The sequence below is a fragment of the Wasmannia auropunctata genome, unplaced genomic scaffold (genome assembly GCF_000956235.1).
Source record: "Wasmannia auropunctata unplaced genomic scaffold, wasmannia.A_1.0 LD336092.1, whole genome shotgun sequence".
In the NCBI taxonomy this organism is placed as follows: Eukaryota; Metazoa; Arthropoda; class Insecta; order Hymenoptera; family Formicidae; genus Wasmannia; species Wasmannia auropunctata.
Genome location: NW_012026798.1, coordinates 1,370,987 through 1,390,829, shown reverse-complemented (window position 1 = coordinate 1,390,829; position 19,843 = coordinate 1,370,987). Strand labels below are relative to the sequence as shown.

The window sequence follows — 19,843 nt, the reverse complement described above, 5'->3', positions numbered from 1 at the left end:
AAGTTCTCTCGGTCGCCCAATAAATCACGGAGGGGGAGGAAGGGGGCCCTAGATCGCGGGCCTAGGCAATAAAACGTCCCTGCATCTCTCGATATCCTTCTCTTCACCTTCCTCTGCCTCTCTCTCTTTCTCCCCTGTCCCATCTCTTTCCACGCGCACGAACGCAAACGCTCCCTCTCTCTCACCCATCCGTCCGTCCGTCCGACGATTAGGTCGTGGGCGGAAATCAGTCTGTATAACTAGTCGCGTCGCGACCGCGCGATGGTACGCACGTTTCCCGCGTGTTGCTCGCGTTCGGGTGGTATATCGTGTGGGCGAGGGAGGTGCTCCGAGGTGCTCCGCTTTACGCTGGCGATGTCCCGTCTCGTCGTCGTCATTCAACCGCCGCGAGAAGTGACAGCGTGACGGCGCGTTTCCCCGTTTTCCTTTACCTCGGCGTTTCTTTCCTTCTCTCCTCTCTCTCTGTCTCTCTCTCTCTCTCTCTCTCTCTCCTCCTTCCGTTGTGCTCTCCGTCGGAAAATCGGATGGTTCGCCGTAAAACGTGATCGCCGGTCATCGCCGTACAGTGACTGAAAGACCATCATCCCCGGTGGTCCGCGCGACCGCGACGTAGCGGCGATTCGCTCGGCAGATTGTCACTCGGGGCTGCAGCGACGCGTCCTTCCCCTCCTCCACGTTCTCCTCCACCTTCACTTCCTCCTCGTCGGCTACGTCGCCTCGGATTACATCATGACAGGCACGATACCACCGAAGGCAGCGTGAGTATGTGCCGCGCTTATAGGGCTTAGCGCGCGCGGCGATGATGTTGATCTAATTCGATCGGTGCGACAAATCGCGGGCACTCTCGCGCGGCGGCGATGCGACGGTACGTCTCTCGCGCGTGGAAAATGTGTCGCGCATCCGACACACGTCGGCAATATCAAATCTAAAACATCTTTCGACCCCATGCCCGGAAACAAAGTACTTGTATGCGACAAGAAAATAGAATAGCCGATACAAACTTGCGTTTATTGAGGGATCATAAAATTTTTGGGAAAGCCTTCTTATTTCTGTCGTTATTCTTTGAAGATTTTAATTTTAATACCTACTATATTTTTGAATTCTTTTGACGAAATGAAAATTGTACCATTTATTCGATCGAATTGGCTCGAAATATTTCACTTATCTCTTTGTTGTTTTTTTTTCATTTTGTAAATAATATTTTGTATAATAATATTTCTTCTAAACATCATTATTTCTTTCAAACTTTTATCGCGTCTTTTGCAGTGTGTATAAGATCTCTAATGATTTTTATTATACTCATATACCATATTATTTATAATACCGAGAAAGGATTTAGAAAGTAACAATCACTTTGAAAATTGTATGCGAAATATTTTCTGGCGCGCGATCGCATCTCAGAAATATAGTAATTTCCAAAATTCTAATTATCACGAAATACCGTTTAACGTTTAACTACCAAAATATACTAAATGTTATATTTTTCTTTTAATTGATTGATTTTAATTGTGTTACATTAAATAATATGTATTATTATATAATTATATTCATATATTACATTAAACTTTATTAGACTGACGCGTAATGATCGTAAATAAAACGCGCGGCGCGCACTCGCGATGCTGCACGCAGATCGCATCCGAGGCCACGCGCGCGGGACATCAACGCGTGGCGGTGTTGAAAACAGGTGCGACGGCGCGTTCATGAGAGGAGGGCGAAACGTCCGTCGCGACGCTAAACTCGCGATCTGCACACTCAGCGTAAACAAAAATGAAAACGATTTCCCGAAATCCGCTTTCTTCCGCCCCTCCCGCCATCGCCGGGAGTTATTATGATCGCGCGTATCCGCTTCGCGTTTCCGATCGATTCCGGCGCCACGCCGGTATATAAAACACGTGGCCGGGATTCTCGCGCTAAAGTGGAGGCTATTTTTTTCGATGTTTATTGAAGATCTCGCTTGGAAATAAACCGTGTGTGCGCGCCGGCCGCGGCCGGTATATCCGTGGAAAGGCCCGCATCAGGCGAAGGCGACTCTGCCGCTGCGTCCTTAATTGCCATTCGCCGTCTTGAACGATTGTATTCCGTCCTTTCTAAACTTGTATCGTGGACAATCCAACAATTTCTTTCCATTACACCTCGTGTAGAGTAGTTTGGTGCTTAATAACTCGATCTCAACAGCAAATTTTTGAACTAAACTCGAGATGTTTGTAATAAGGAATATCAATATAGTAGGGATCTCTTCTTTTCTTCTCCTTTTTACAAAATTTTGATTGATTATTGAGATGTTTGATATTTCATTATCATGTTTAATGAACAGTACATTTGACAGTTATATTAAATGACATATATAATTATAATCATATATTTTGTACAAATTTTTTTCTTTTATTATAGAGATTTATTATAATAGAAATATTGTAGAGATACAACTTAAAAAAGTATATTACATCTAGATTTTTGTTATAAGACGTTTTAGTTATTATTGGCAGTAACTTTTTAACTGTCTGTCTTCTTTCGAAAAGCCAGTTGCCACTATGATTAAAAATTTTTCCATATATTATTCCATATATAAATATAGCATGAAAAAATGTGTGTACAATGCATATTCCGCGTTTTAAAAAGTTTCTTTGAAACTGTGATTAATATGGTGCAGAGCCCTCGTTTTTCGTCACGTGATCATTACGACAAGCGGTTCAAACGATCCCTCGTCGCATTACTTAAACGCACATTTATATATTCTCGCGTCGGCACGGTCATGTAACGGCCTTTTGTCGCCGTCGTCGGGCGTGGACATGTCCGCGAAGTATTTAGGTTTCCCGCGTTGTGCGAGCCACGTCCTCGTGTCACGGCAGTCACGTCAATGAGTTCCTCGAAAGCGTCGTCGAATCGTGCCTCCGTCCACCACCGAAGATCGTAGATAAACCGGCGTACGTCCCGTTCCGATCGGATACTCGCCCGCTATATGGACAAAGTATAGAAATTAAAAACGTGGCCGAATACGTTAACGGCTAGACGGCCGATTTCAACGGTGGTTTTCGCGATAGTAAATGAACAATAGCGAGAATTTGTCAATTTCTTTGGAAAATTCTTTAAAAAACTCCTTTGCATTCTCTCTCTCTCTCTCTCTCTCTCTCGATGTTTGCAATATTTTTGTTTCACGCAAATCGTCGATTTTAAATAAATCTGTCGGAAAAATGTAGCATCCATTTATGTATTTGCAAAACAGATTTATTTAATTATATTATTATAATATAAATTCTGCATGAGATGAAGATATTTTGTAAATATTCAGATTGTCAGTGGAATTTTGCGAACAAATAGAGAGGAAGATATGCCCACTGACAGAAATTCAGGAGTGTAAGCGAATACAGAAACGCAGTACATTATACATACGTCCGCGGGAATGTTATTATATAAATGTTTTCTCGAACGTATATTGCTATTATTATCACGGTATAAAATATAGTCTAATCTCTTCATCCGGTGAAATTCTTCGAGGTGATCAAGCATTCCGAGAATCCGACGTGAATCAAGGTGGATCAACGCGTGAATCCTTTCCGAACAGGTGGGAGTATTATTTACGAGAGCGTGGGAAAAGTGGCGAACATGCGTTGGATCGCGCGTGGCGCAAACGATTTTCCGCAGGCACGTGGTGCAACTATATACATTGCCTTCCGAGAAGAATTTCGTCTATCGTGTTCATATATTATCAATATTTGTAAAAATAAAATTGATATTTGTAAGTTCCTGAACACTTCAACTGAAAACGTATTTGATACATTTATAAGAAACAAGCATATTTTTAGCTTTGTACATTTAACTTTTAAGTATTCCACTTTTTGATTATTAAGATTCGAATTTGAGATATTTAATTAAATCAAGAATTTTAAGTTTGAGTAACTTACTTTTTAATTCAAAGAATAGAACGGATTACAGAAAATTGGAGAACGTTCGCCCGTATACACTATTCTGTTCTTCCAACATTTAATATTTTCTGTATATCTATTATACAGTTGTCGCTGTTTACGCTTAATGGACGGGCGGCCGTTGTCCACGACGGAACGTAATTCGGGTCGTCACTTAAAAACTGTTTGCACGCATTCCGGGGAGGGAAAGAGCCGTCTTATTAGCGTCATTAAGCGAACACGTGCGGCCGTATCGAGCGCCGGCATTCTTTCGCTTCGGCAGACGTTACTTATAAAACGCTGTCGCGGATTCCCCTCTTCCAGCAGATAAATTCGTAACCACCGAATCCGTCATGTTGATGCTCCGTTTATTCTGCCACGGTGAATTGTAGGTTGAAATTGGAGGCGCGAGGAAGATATAATTATTTCTAATGTCTCTGCGTCGTTTATTAAACAAATACTTTTGATGATTTTGAATTAATAATATAATGAGTCTCATTGGAATTACGGTCTTGAGGTAGTCATTTTGATGTTGCACGAATCACAAATCGAAAAGATTTTATTTCCACGAGGCCGAGAAGGCGCTCGAGAAATCCGTTTCTCGTAAAGAACGTCGCGTCTGAACCTATAAGACGCAAGGTTGAGGAACGTATAAACCGGTTTAGGCCCTTATTCCTTGGAGTCAGGGCAGTTTTTTAGTTACTATTATTAGAGGCACACATGTGGCCGCGTTAAGCCATTTGTCGACGGCGACGGGACAGCGGCGAGAGTACCATTTAATAAACGATCAATCACAGAAACGTATACGTTGTAAATTGACCTCAATTCGATTTTCGTTATTTAAAAAAAAAAAATTCAGCCTTCCGCGATTCTGTATCTCGGCTGCAAGAATCACCGCGCACAAATGTCGCCGAGCGAGGCTTACTTTGTACGGAATCCTCGTGATCGGCCCGAGAGTTTGCGAGAGAAGTTTCACTAATTTTTCCATTAGAGATTCCCTAGTTCGAACAAGGTTGCGATTGCGCGAGCGATCCGTCTCTCGTCGAGGCCTCTCCCCTCGCGCGCGCGGCACACGAGCGGCGATCGAGCTGTTGCCTCACGGTTGCGACAACCGACGCTCGTGTCCGTAATCGTTCTCGAGGCGGTGCAATTGGCATCCTAATCACGGAGAGATGAGCTCGGCGGCGGAAGATTGCATTTGCAATGGAGCGAGAGAGCGGCCGGAGTCCCACGAGAGCGAGCGAGCCCCGCGAGCGGATCGCGCGCGTTGCGGGGTGTCGCGTTGCATTCTGATCGCGCGATTGCGCGCGCGCGTACGTGGACATACTTTTACGTGCGTGCCCGCGGGAGAGAAATATGACACGGGGCGATTTGAAATGGACGAGGAGCAGCTTTACCGCAGCGAGCTCGTCGCGTAAAAACGAACGATACGTGCGTCGAGCGCCGTTTCTCTATACAGTATACAGGTCTCTCTAGGTCGGTACTCATATATTCAAGATCGTCTTAAGTACGATCTCGAGACGCTGTATGATCATTTCATTTGATTGGATAGAATCTTAAGACTGCCCATGACCAGACCTAAGACGGTCTTGAAAATAAGAGCTTGAACTATCGATATCACTCCTTATACAGTTCCCCAAATGTTCAGATATCGTTCGCCATTTTCAAATTATCTATACGCTGCGCTTTTCAAATTTATTTATGCAATAATAAAAAATAAATTTAACTTAATAGTTAAGAATTAAAATAAATAATAATAATAATAATATATAAATATTTCGTAGTTAATCTGAAACGTGATAGATTTTAATTAAAAATTATCCAACTGTCCAGATTCTTAAACAAGAGTTTAAACACTATTTATCTTTTTTTTTTTTTTTCAAACTACCTAGACTGTGCTTTTCGAAACGTTCAAATCAATTTAGCATCTATTTATTAATTTACTTAACAAATTTAGCAATTTATTAATAAAAAAATTAATTTAATTCAATATGTTTATATGTATAAATATTATATAACACAAATATTTCTATAATAAGTAAATCTGTAAAATAAATATAATAATAAAATATAAATTTTTTCATAGCTTGAAACATATGGCGGATCTCAATCAAAAGTCTAACAGTGTCCAAATTCTTTCTTAACAAACTCTACGTCCCTCCGATCTGTTTCCCTTCGGCTCAGACAACGCTCGCCTTTCTGCGCGAGCCGCGCGAAAAAAAGACCCCCTCCGTCGAAAAGACCCGCTATCGGATCAACTGTTAGATAACGAAAAAGTTTGCGTACACTTTCGGCGGATACGTATGCATTTATAGCCACGAAAATAGCACGCGCGCTTATTTCGGTCGATTGACGCATACTGAATTTAGTGAGTACTCTGGGAATTCTTTTTCTCACCGGTTTATTCTTTTAATATATTAATTAAGCCGCGTGAATTTTTTTCAGGACAAAGTGACACTGGTTCTACAATAACAGTTATATTTGTAATTCTCTTTCTTAATCAATGAAATTCTCGAATCATATTATATGACTAAAATTTATATATAAAAATCTCGATAGTAAAATCTTTACGGTATACTTGCGTATACATAAAATCCTCAACAATTGCCCAGAAAGTATAATAGACGTAGAAACATTTGTCATATAGTTGCGGTCACGCAAGAGATTAAGATATGTCGCGAACGATGTACTTAATCGAAGGTACATCGAAGTTGAAGTTTTTTTTTGCTACAGCGAAGTTCGGCGTATCATAATAATTACGCGGGGATTAATCTCGCTGGACAGACGCGTGCTGATGAACGCGGCTCGCGATGCGCGTACATACATACGGCGGATCACACACGAAATCCGCAGACTGTAAAGGTTTTTCTGTGCAGTGCACCCGGCACCCACACACGACGTGCCCGCACACATATGCACGAACAGAGGCAACGGAACGTATGTACACGCTCGCTCGTGCGCGGAAACGAAGGCGCGTAGACGGCCGGCCGCGGGCTATGACGTAGATGGATCGCGATTCAACGGCGGATGTAATTACATCGCGAACGAGCCGGAAGTGGAAACGGTCCGAGCGCTTTTGCGGCCTAAAGAGCGGCCTTTATACGCTCGAATTACGCCGATCGACCGCGATCGACGCGTCGCCGCCTCTCCGTTATTACGTTTTGCAACGCGTACACGCGACACGCGTACGAGAGACGCGAGAGAACGGCGGAGCTTGCCGTTCCCTGCCACGCGCGAGGACGAGAACGACGAAAGAGAACGGCTTTCCGGTTTGAAACTTTCGATCTTACAATTGGCGGAAAAGATCTCAGGGAGAAATGATAGTTCGATTATTTTAAGGGGATAAATTAAAAATGACAATTGATTAATTGCTTTATACATTTAAGTGCTGTTCTACTTTCAAAATAATCAAAATGTCTAGGTCTTCTCTTTGTTGTCAAGAATAGAATTATTTCCGTTTTATTTATTCGTTTATCCTATTTTATATATTACACGATTTGTCATATGTATGTAACTTAAACATACGCGATACAGAGATTGAAATGAATGGATCTTCTCATTCTGTTCTGTAATTTAGATTAATTCTTCCCACGCTTATATACTGTAATCAAAATGAATATTCCGCATTTATTATACATGTACTTTGTCAAACCGAACCGAATCGATTAATTAAATTGGATTTAAGTCACAAAATATATAATTAAATATATTTTATATTTAAATATAATTGACTTAATTTACTAAATAAAACAAACGTTTCCACGATTTCTACACGGAAACACAAATATCACGATAACGCGTTGAAAAGAAGAAAGAAAAAAAAGTCATTTATTGATGACCGCTCGCGTCTATATGAGATTAAGATTGGAGCTATCTAATCAGCTTCGGCCGCACGTGACAATGATCGCAGGTAATGCCGAGGGAATCCTGTCCCGGGTTGCTGTTGACCCTGGTGTCGATATTCGTCGGCCTGTGCGAGTCCTCTGCGGCATCCGGCGCCCAGCAGCAGCCGCAGCCGCAGCCGCAGCAGCAGCCGCAGCCGCAGACGCAGCAGCAACATTCGGTCTGCAAGCCCGGCCTGGAGTTCTGGTCCACCGAACGCGCCTCGTGCTGGCCGTGCACCCGATGCGCCCCCGAGTTCACCCTGAGCCCGTGCGCGATTCACAGGGACGCGACATGTGGCCCGCTGTCGGCGCTCGAGCTCGACTGGTCTTTCCTGTCGTCGACGGCCCGGAGGAAGTCCTCGCGCGCCGGCGATGACGACGGGACCGTCACCCCGAACGCGTTTCTCTCCGAGGAGAGGACGAAAGAACGGCCCGTGGAAGCCGGTAATCTCGGTCGCTGGGCCGACGGAGGCTTGGACGACAAGGAGCCGGTCTCCGCCTCGCAGGAATCGAAAGTAATTCCGAATTATTTGGATTTATAGAACTTTAAGTCTTTGGTCTCGTAATTTCTATTATATAGTTTCCATTTCAATCTTTTAATTTTATATGATCGATATAAAAACTATAAAGTCCGAAAAACAATATTGTAAAATCGAGGAGGAATTTCGAAGACAATCAATTCGACAGAACAATTAATTTCACAGAAAATGATGTGATATTAAAAACGCGCGTTGGAGAAACTGATCTTTCATTCCGATTAACAGTATTTAAATCGCGTTAGTTGGAAATTAATTGATTAATTAAAGGAGAAAATCACTCACGGTCCCCCGTTAATATAAACGTTGAAACTAATTAGCGTTTCGAGACGGCGAAAGCTGGCCACCGCTTTCGCTCTGTTTACTATGCAGCGTAGAGTCGCATTGCCAAAGTCGAATGCATTTCGCGTCGTGCCTCGAAAGTGAATAATAAGAGATAAGCCTTATCAGGGCGTGAAATAATTTCTTCCGAAAGAGACAGAGTTAGGGGGAGTGAAATTAACGTGGCGAGAGTAACACGCTGGTTTTATGACGCAGACGGCGCACGATCCTCGGGAGAGGAGAAAATCGGCCGACGAGGACAATCTACCGTGGGACTGGCAGACCGGCGCTCTGGTCCTTGCGGTGTGCGCCTGCATAGTATTCTTCCTGGTAGCGGGATGCTCGGCCCTCGTCTACGCGAGACAGTGGCGGCGGATGAAGCGGAACTTCGAGCCTGGTAAGAGAATTCAAAGGAAACTAATACATAACGTATATAATAACTCGAGAGAATTGCTCTAAAAAAAAATCTCTCGTGCTCTTTGAATATTCGGACTCTTATAAGAATCTCTTCTCCGCGAAATCCTGACGGAAGCTTCTATACTGATGAGAATTCTTAACGAAATTGATTTTGCAATAATTTTTAATCGCGCGCCCGGTCATTCTTTTTTCGACGTCGCGCGCGTCAAAATATTCGTTGTCGATCGTTATGCATCCGCGATACTTCCCTCCGGTGAAGAGGAAGGGGGAGGATCCGTATCTCGCGCGGCAAAGGGAGCCGCGTTGTCGGGATGCGGCGGAAAGAATACAGGTGCACGTATACACACACACACGCGCGCGCAGACCGGCGAGAGAGAAAAAGAGAGAGAGAGAGAGAGAGAAGCAAAGTCCCTTAAAATGCACGACGGGATTTTCTTCATTAGAGGGCCGATCACGGCCGCTCCTCACCTTGGATCGACCTACCGCGCCCGGATATGACGTCCCCAGCGCGGTGCGTACCATCGCCCACGCCGTCGTCGTCGTCATCGTTCCGCGTTCGCTACACCCCGAAATATAAGCAGCAATTGTTACTCGAATCGATTAACGGTAAAGCAACGATGAAATGTTTCTCTATGGGCTGTTTTCGAATAGAATTAAAATTTCGTGTAACTTATCTTTTTGTAATATTTAATTTTTTTTAAGTCAAATTTATTAAAATTAAAATCAATTTTAAAAGATGAAGAATATTACTATAACTAAATGTATCTATCACGAGATTTATGCTTGTGAGAACGGAAGAAGGAGGGGGGAGATGAGAAACATATTCCATTCATAATTCCGTTCATTCATGATTCCATTCATAACTCGTTCGTTCATGTTTGATGCAAGAAGTTGAACTGCAGAACGAAATAGTTTTTCAGTTTTTCCTATTTGAATCTATCCGCTCCTTCAATTACTTTACATAATTTCATTTTCGTGCGTTCAAGAAAATCTCTCGAATTTATATTAAAATATGAGCAAAAATAAAAACGACCGAATGTCTGTCTTGCGAAAATTCTCTTTGCGTTATTTTTAAATATGCGCGAAAGAACCTTCCTCTATCCATCAAAAGCTACATATGTTAATTTTCAATATCTGAACGCGACGTATATCTATTTTTTTACAAATTTATGTGAGAAATATATAAATTGAGAAATTTTTTATTTTTGAGAAAGTTTTTTATTAATAAACCGTGTTATCGCAAGCACATCTCAGCATGTTTCAAATCTGTCCAGATTAAATCTGAATTAATTCGTTCTGTCAAATTCTAAAAGCTCTTATGCCCATTTCTATGTAGATTAACTTTAATCTCAGTTTAACTTTCTTTTTATCTTTTTTAGTTCTATAAGAATTAGATTAACTTTAATCTCGGTTCACACACAACTTACTCTTTATCTTTTTCCGAGTTCTAAGAAAGAATTAGAAATTAGAGTTAATCTACATTGATTTATATAGATTATATATAGAACTGGACATTAGCCAAAGACGCTTGTCCACATTTGTGACACGTGCGCTTTTTTGAGAACAAAATACGCACGTGTCTTCTTTCGGCGGACACCGCGTACAATCCGTATGTATATCGCGGTTCACGTAAGGGGCGAATCGGAATCGCGTAACAACTCTTGCAGACACTCGACGGCACGCTCGCACACGTGCGGTGTACGACGTTACTATCTGGCATTTGCATAGCGCAGAACTCCTGCTCGAGCGGTACTTAGAACTCCTCCTTGCAGGAATCCTCCCCCGTTCGTCGTCGCCGTGTTACGCCTCTCTCCTTCTCTCTCCCTTCTTATTCTCCTTCCCTTCAATCCTTCCAATCTCCTTCTGCGAGCCGACGACGTATCGCGCCACGTATCGCGTGTACGTTTGTGGGAACCGATTCAGCCACGTTTCGTTAATGAACGCCGTATGAATGAAGCCCCTCGTCCGTCCGGCGGGTGTGCGCGCGCGTGTATCGCCTTTTAAATCTACACTTTCGGCGAAACACACGCCGCGCAGCGCGCGTCGACGACGCGTGAAATACTCGCGGCCGAATCGTATGTTCTCTCAAATTAAGGGCTCTAGCAGAATGGTTGACTTGTAATTTCAAGATAATTAACATTAATATCATTTATTACATGATGCTATGTATTTTTGTTATATGTATAAAAATTATAGTAACGCTTTTGTTCAATACAACAATTTCTTATCACAAATAAAATGACTTTTTAATTGAAGAGTCCACGAGACAGTTATTGTGTGTTGCTGTGTAAAGACAAAAATTTAACTTAAAGTATAAAATGTTGTTTTGAAAAATTATAAGTTATAACCAGTCTATCAATTGTAATCAAGGCACTGATTTTGTAATATACAAGATATTACAAGATATCATTTATATTGTTATTAAAAGTTTGTTTCTAGATACCGATCTGGAAATAAATCGTCGACAAATTCAGGCTATATAAAATACTATCTATTTTCACCCTTTCCATTGTATCCATTGTCGATCGATTTTAAAGCAATTTTATTAAAGTGCAATGTACTTGAAATTAAAGAGAGCCTAAGAACTCATTACTTATATATAAGCATTAATTTGCGTAAGAGACTGTTCGTATTTATAAATTAAAATAGTCAAAATCATGAGATCGCATGGAATCCGCTTCTGAAAGTGCGAACGTTCTGAAGCGGGATCGTAACGAGACCACGGAAATCGCGTATGAAATTGCACTCGGGCGAAGACTGAGTAAATATCGAGCAGAGAAAACGCGATTACGAGAAACGATAAAATTACTACGTGAGAAATCGAGAAATCTTGCAGGACAAACCTTCTCGTTCCGCGTTTCGGAGAGACGTCCCCCATATATAAAAATAACATTTCGAGGCCACCTCGAGCGTGTTGCACGCGTTGGATTTTATTGCAGTTGCAATCGCATTAATATTTATTGTTCGCGAATTATGTACATAGTTAATTAATACTAATTATACGCACGGTATAATCGCGCGCGTCCGTCCGCGAGCGATTTACACTATGTAATATTAATAAAAACGTTTCCACAGTTGCTGTATTCTAACTGCAACTTTGATCGTACTTTGTAATACATATCATCGCATTATCGCCGGAAGCCCGTATTATCAAAGCGCTACCCTGTTCAACGGCATCGGGGATTATTATACTTTTCTCTTGCTATACTTTTTGTCCATTTTTTGCGAAGTATTTATTGAGGTTCACGTTTCGACAATTGTACTATAATCGAATGAATAAATTGATAATACACAATCAACGAGCGGAGATGAGAGAAACTTTTCCTTCAAAAAAAGATTCGCGATGCAACTATAAATTTAAAAAATAATTAAACTAAAGCAAACTGTGTTTTAGTTTGAATCCATTAGAAATATATCAGATTTGAAAGTTGCAAATTCACGTAACAAGATCTTATTCTTAGAAGAAAAATACTGTATACATGTATATATATAAATAAATAAATATAATTTTAGTATTTTATTTGAATAAACTTAAGAGATACATAATAAAAGTTGAAATATATGATGTTTTGAAAAGATTGTGAAAACGTTGCGTTTTATAGTTAAAAAAAAAATAGCTGGCACAAATAAATATCTCATGTTTCAATATTTATTTCACTTGTCTAGCATTCCCCGCGTATATACCGTATATATATTTAGATGTAGAGACTTCGATCGATTTTGATTGATATCATATCGTCACAGGGGAGAAGTGAAAAAATGGCGTTATTTCGCGCCTATATACGCTTTTATAAAATGAACATGATTGGCAACCGTGAAACTCGGACGCACGATATGCGTACGTAATCGGTACCGTTTGATTGCGGCTGACGGTCGGCCCACCCGGTGCTTCTGATTAGGAATAGCGGTCGCGGAGGGGCGAGAGGGGTCGGGGACTTATGGGGATACTGCTCGAGTCGGGAGCCATTGGGGGAACCGAACGTACACACCATGGGGCTCCGGAGAAAATCGAGCCGCATTCCACAGACGTCCTCGACGCATTCCACGTCGACTGCACTCGTCGACTGCAATGCGCGATGCAAATGTGTCTTTACGACGCTGTCATATCTCGGGGGATTTTATTCGGATCATGCCGCTTGATTTGCACATTGTGTATATTAATGTACACATATATTATACTCCGACAGAGACGAAATAGATGAAATATATAATATATCAACAGAGAAATATTTTATAATTGATACTATATTTAATGAGAAAGTCTCCGATGATAAAAAAATTCAAGTTACAGACTATAATTATTCTTGACATTTATATGATTTTTTATCATTTAATTGAAAAATTTATTATTTGCATATCGAATGATTTATTCTAAAATTGTTGTGATTTTATCAGGAAAACACAATTATTCAATATTTTTATTTTAACGATATATACATTTTATGTGTAATTATAACAAAACTCATAGCTGATTTCACACTTGAAGCACTTTGTGCTTTTAAGACAGTGATATTTTCAAAAATATAACTTATTATTTAGATAATTGTAAAATCTTCAATTTAAAATAAAATTTTTACAAGTGCAATTAGCAAGAACACTATACTTTTAAAATTGTAACAGTATGCACATGTAAAATAAAATCTCTAAACATTTATAAATTTATTGTTAAACAAAATAAAACTTACATTCGCGAAATATCTTAATACTTAAACAAGACAAGATTTGTGAAACTATCTGATTTATAATATTTGAAGAATTTATAATATTCATAATATTAATAGATATATAATGACGAATTTACGTGGCGCTGACTGGATCACAATTTTTGTTGCAGCGGGTCTCGAGGAGATCTCGGCCAGGTTGAACCTGATGGTGAAGGCGGAACTGGCCGAGTTGGTTGCAGGGGCACCGATGAACCCAGGTGATCCCGAGACCCGATGTCAGTATCTCGAGAAGCTTTTAGGTAAGCACAGTCAAAATTTTAAGTCCCCCACCGTTTATGGCTATAAATCCTCGCGACGACAACCACTTGACGTTACCACCTGTGGGCGCTGGTCATTGCTCTTCTTTAAGCGGTTGATAAATATGTCTAAATAGAAGTTGAATACTCGACGATGCTTAACCAATAAAGATATCAGTTGCATCCATATATTTGAATTATACCCAAAAATTAAAAATGACATATAGTCGGTTATCACATTTATAAAACTAAAGACGCTCGCGTTTCTTTTGAAAAGTTTTAATTATTAGAAATGTAAATTATTTTAACTAAAAAAGTCACGCAGAAATATTATTAAGCATTAAAATCCAGCTCTGATCGAATACATTTATTTTTACTTATTGTTAGTTATGTATTTATGTATCGATTGAATTTCGCTAGTTAACTGTTCATTATTCGGTTTACTATTTTATTTAATTTTACTTTATGCGTTGGAAAGCGCGAATTTTCTCATTTAAACGAAGAATTTCAGTCTCCTATAAATTAAATATCACTGCACGCGAATTTTTTAAATACTCGCTCGGTTTGATTGAAAACGCCGTCGAATTGCGTAAGAAATATTTCGAACATCGGCGTTGCTCAGACACGTCGGTAGGCTTGCTAGGGCTGAAGTCGAGACGTAAAATTCGGCCTATACGTCGTTACGTACTACGCGTCGCTTTTGCAGTCAGCACTTCCATTGCGCGCGGCCGTGTAAGATGTAGTTGCGTGCACATTCGCAATGATCATTTTGTGCGCCGAAAGGAAGAACGGGGAGAGGGCGGAGGAGGAGGAGGAGGGAGGGGGGGGGGAGACCGGACGACAAACGGACGAGTAGGATCGCGCGGGGGAACGACGACTGGCAATCTCAAGCGCACAATAAATTCGCTTAACTCGCACCGCACTTGAATGAGCTTCACACGCGCGCGCGCGCGCGCACGCTCGCACTTCACACGGGGTGACCGTGAAGTACCGTCCGGTTGTCGGCACGCCGGAAGTCTTCGTTTCTTTTTTTTTCTCCGGTGACGAGGGAGGCGGGGGAGGGGAAGGAAAAGTGGGAGGGAGGAGGGGAATACGCCGCTTAAGTATTAGACTCGGTCTACATAAGTGTATAATAGTAGAGAGCCTTTCGCGAGTCTAAGCTCTAAAATTTCGTATAGCTGCACGATCTGGTCAGCTCGTTTAGATCCTCATTTACAATATGAGAATAGTAAATCGTAAGCCGTAAGAAGTTGGCCAAATATTATAGATCAAATATAAGAAGAATAATCGACTATGTTTGATCAATTTCTTATACGGTTTACGATTTACTACTCTCATTGTATAGATGTAGACCTTTATAAAGCTTATGGATCGTGGCTTAAGCAAAAAGCTAAAGCATTATTACGCTTATTATAAACAAAAAACCGGATCTTATTGTTGACGTTAAGTCGATCTGTCCGAGACACGCGAATCTCATTACAAACTTTAATCGATTATGGGTTTTATAGATGCGCGATTGAATCAAGAGACTCGCTAGAGATAATAGGTCATATAGTGTGGCGAGTGGGCGCGATATCTTCGAGACGTCGGAACGTATCTAATATCTTCCGGTACGAAGGTTTTCCATGCGTGCCGGATTTATATAGGCGGCGAGAGGGGGGAGGGGAGATGGGGTTTCGCGTTGACACACATACTCGGCGCGTGGCTTATTATCGAACTTTCATTCAGCGCATTGTTCCTTTACGCGTTCGTTTCCGCTATGATACATACGCGAATATTTGCATAATACGTAACACATCACGTTCCGCATTTTTGCCGTGGGGTGAGGGGCGGACGGGGGTCTCGAGTACAGGAGGACGGATGTGCGCGCACGCACATGCGATACCTAATAATTTAGACTATACCATCAATACGGATCTTTTTTTAATCTCGTCATTATCGCCTTCAGAGTCTCGCCGCCTGTTTCTCTCTTACTCTTTCGATTTCTTTTAATGTTGCAAATATTAATTTCGTTTTGCAGGATTGCTTATTATACATCTTATGTAAACATCTTTTTTTTCCGCAGAAAATGACATCGTCATTACATGTGGTCATATATAGACAGACATATTTCTCAACCGTTGTAATCTTAATTATTTCTCTCTTAAATAAATTGAAACTTTTAACTTTTATATGTATATATAAACTGAGAGAATCCGTCCTAAAAAGAAATCACGGGGTGCAGCAAAGCGGCGAGATTGCGATTTATTACGCGTGCGGGATGCGGTGGTGAGTATTACAGAAGAAACCGCGGCGTCGGTTTCGGCGTAGCTAGCTCTCGAAGGTCGGAGCTTAACGTCTCGGAAATTCCCAGGGCAATATTCGTAGATACGCAAACCTGACGCGCGCATTCTCAATTTTAATAAAAGAACCGCATCCGGACGGTTTAATTCTTCTTCGGAAAGGTTCTTTTATTAAAATTGAGAATGCGCGCGTCTGCAGGTTTGCGTCTCTACGAATAATTGGGAATTTCCGAGACGTTAAGCTCCGACCTTCGAGAGCTTCCCCGAAACCGACGCCGCGGTTTCTTCTATAATACCCACCGCCGCATCCCGCACGCGTGATAAATCGCAACCTCGCCGCTCGCGGATCGCCGCGGGGGAGAAACGCGCACGTGCGTTACGTCAGAGCGTGCGGATTTTCGCACGCGTGCTTCGAATCGCGCCGCGCCGTGCCGCGCGGTATATTTTGGGAGGCGGCACGGCGGCTGCCTGCAGTAGACGGACGGACCTTAAAACGGACGAGACGGGAACGGGATGGGAATCGCGGGACCCCTCGCGTGCACACACCACGCTGCACTCTCGCCCGCCGCGCGAGAGAATTATTTATTCGTGCGCGAAAACAAAATGACGCGATTGTTCGGACGTTTATCTGCCTTCATTCATCCGCCGCGCGGCGCGGCGCGGCGCGGCGCGGCGTCGCGCGCCCGCACGCCGCGCTCTAACTTTAGCGCGCGCCCAAAGTCGCGTCAGCGCCGGCGGGTTTGTGGATAATAAGGACGGTTTACAGGATAGTACGGTAAATGGTTAAAGTGTTTTTTCAAGCGGGATTGTTTGCTATTCTCTGCCGGAAAGTCGAGCTTATTAGATTGAGACTATAAGGCCCACGCTCGCGCTCGCGTGAGAGAGAAAAGTTCAGTTCATCCTGAATCGAGTGAGCGGGATTGTGAAAGAGATTGATACGCAATGAATTAAATGTTTTTTTTTTAATTTAATGTATTTTTCTACTCTCGTTGATTTTCTTTTTTTTCTGCTATTTTATCTGCGTGAAATTTTCTTTCTTGATTCTTTTATCTATTGTACTAATTGTATTTACTTTCTTTTGCTTCATTTTTATGTTATTAGCAAATTGTCAGGATGTTAAAGGAAGCATGAATTTCAAATAGTTTAAAATAGAAAAGAACAATTTCTTCCTATTTATTTAATATATTATACAAATAAATCACCTGTTTTTTTTTAAACTTTTTTTGAAGCAACCATCTACGTGAATATAATAGAAAATACGATAAATATAACAAATAAAAAAGGATTGCAGAACTAAAAAGTTTTATGCAAACAAAATATATGTATAAGAAAAAATATTTAGAAATAAGTGGAAGAGACGTATTATATTTATCGAAAAGTTGTTTGCGTTTCTAATTGAAAGAAAAATTTTTTATACTTCATAGTTTTATACTTCGCCAATATTTGCTTTCATCGTATGGTCATCGTTCTACATGTGTGTAAATACCAGAAAGGTCCTTTAAATACAGAGGTCCAAAAAAGGCGAGTCAAAAAATTCACAATAGAGAAGACAATAGAGAAGTAACTTGAACCTAAACGAGAACAAAAGAAAAGAGAAGTGTAATCGTGATATTTTAACGACGTTTTCGAAACTTTAGATCTATTCTTTCTAGATGAACTAGCATACACTTTTGTTGTACTTAAAATGAAATATATATATTTGAAATTTGACGAAAGCAAGAAAGAAAATTTTAGTGCAGTCCAAGCATGCAGCGTCAAAAAAACAGGTCTGTCACTGCCATGGGTGCGCTGCAGAATCGTTGGAATTTTCCATCGAGTTACCGCACCGCGATTTATTGCAAGACTGTAATTAAGAGCGAGTCGCTTCGCGCTCTCGGTATAGGATCGTACCGGGGGCTCGCGCTCGTTCGGGGCTTTCGGAGGCCACCGAAATCGCCGACTGCGCGCCGTCTTGTTGCACTTTTCGAGTTTGACGCGCGTTAAGCCGCGCGCCCGCGAGAGCGTGAGCCCGAAAATCAATCCGTCGCCAATTTTAGCAGCGGCCGGCGCGCGGCATGGCGCGGCGCGCGTCAATATACGCCTGCACGCTCTCGGCCGGAAAGCGAGACGGGCGCGCGCGAGATCTTTTCCCCCGGCCGGAATATTTCATTGCGCTCCCACGCCTCGGAAGTTGTATTTATATGTGGACCGGCCGCTACCGGAAGCGTAACGCGATGTACACGGTGCTCCCGAAATACGACACGCGTCCGACGTGACGGTGACGCGCGTCCGTCCGTTCCCTCGTGCAGCCACGCCGCGGATCACGCGATTTAATCATTTTCAATAGATCCCAAGCGAACGGAGATAAATCGTTTTTAATCCGACGGAGATTCTTTGATAGTTACAACTTAATTGCAAAAACACATTATAGAAATCGATCGATGAGGAAAAATCAAAAGCTGCACTGATATCCGATTGTACTGCAAAGATATTCCTTTTGCATCTAACATGCGTTTCCATTCTCTATTTCTGATTTCTTACGTCATTTATCATATCGGTTTTAAAACTTTAAATTAAGTTCTCCATACGAATTTCCAAGTCGCACAATAATAGAGACGACAAATTAACGCAGCAGCACGACAATCTTCATTCTATCCTCTCAAAATTTTTTTCACGTTTGAATAACATTAACAACATTAATCCGCTTGAATCAGTTGTGAGATGAGAGAGATACGAAATATCTTTGTATGTACAACCGGATGGAAAGTGTTTTCATCTTCCTACATAAATACGCGGTCTCAAGCTGCGCGACGCGAAATCGCGAGACTTAACTCTCTTGCGTTTCGAAACGCAGAGAGAGAGCCTGGCAAAAGCGGAGCCTCTTCTCCCTTCGCTCGCGCTTGACCGACGGGGCCGGTGAGGATTCGTTTATTCTCTGCTTGCAGACCGGAAACGGGAGACTCCGGCGGCGGTGGCAGCGGCGGCGGCGACGACGACGACGACGGCGACGGCGGCGATGGCGGCAGCGGCGGCGGCGGCGGCAGCGGCGGCTGGCTGGCCGGAGGCGGCGGCCGGCAACTTGTACATCGAGGAGGGGGGCCCGACGACGCCTAAGAGCAGCAAGCGATCGCAATCGCAGATTGCGCGGATTCAGCGTAATATCGAGACCATTCTCAGTCACAAGACGAGCCAGAGCGCCGATTGATCGCGAGACCCTCGGTCCGGAAGACCCCTCTTGGACCCGCGCTTGGAACCCTTCTCGCGCCACATTTTTTCACGAATTTAGAGCCACTTTGCCCGAACGAACTGGAGCCAACGCTCCTTCCGCGAGGATTCTCTCGACACTCCAACAGAAATCTAATGAGGATCTAGTTAGCTGAGTCAATCTCGCAGAAATTCGCAGGAAAATTTCTGTGAGATGCTCTTGTCGAGAAAAATGAAAATTATCAAATCTTAGTGTAATTCCGCGCGTATATATATATATATATATATATACCCTGGGTTCAATTGTAGATCGCGCATTGACATGCGGTAAGGCCTTAAAACTTGTACTCCAGCA

At 42.1% G+C, this 19,843-nt stretch overlaps 1 protein-coding gene across 1 annotated transcript; it reads left to right on the top strand.

Annotated features, from left to right (window-relative positions):
• Nucleotides 1–287: 287 nt before the first annotated feature.
• Nucleotides 288–19,489, top strand: LOC105462896. The gene is made up of 5 exons (XM_011709796.1): nucleotides 288–758; nucleotides 7,816–8,304; nucleotides 8,863–9,043; nucleotides 13,898–14,026; nucleotides 19,230–19,489. Exons 2-5 carry the CDS (start codon nucleotides 7,819–7,821, stop codon nucleotides 19,487–19,489), a joined length of 1,056 nt encoding a protein of 351 aa, XP_011708098.1. The 5' UTR covers nucleotides 288–758; nucleotides 7,816–7,818.
• Nucleotides 19,490–19,843: the final 354 nt, after the last annotated feature.

Excerpts from the sequence above, each read along its gene's own strand:
- LOC105462896 (XM_011709796.1), top strand. The coding sequence starts at position 7,819 with ATGCCGAGGGAATCCTGTCCCGGGTTGCTGTTGACCCTGGTGTCGATA. Across the intron at positions 8,305-8,862 it reads CCGCCTCGCAGGAATCGAAA|ACGGCGCACGATCCTCGGGA; the intron begins GTAATTCCGAAT and ends TTTATGACGCAG. Across the intron at positions 9,044-13,897 it reads GAAGCGGAACTTCGAGCCTG|CGGGTCTCGAGGAGATCTCG; the intron begins GTAAGAGAATTC and ends TTTTTGTTGCAG.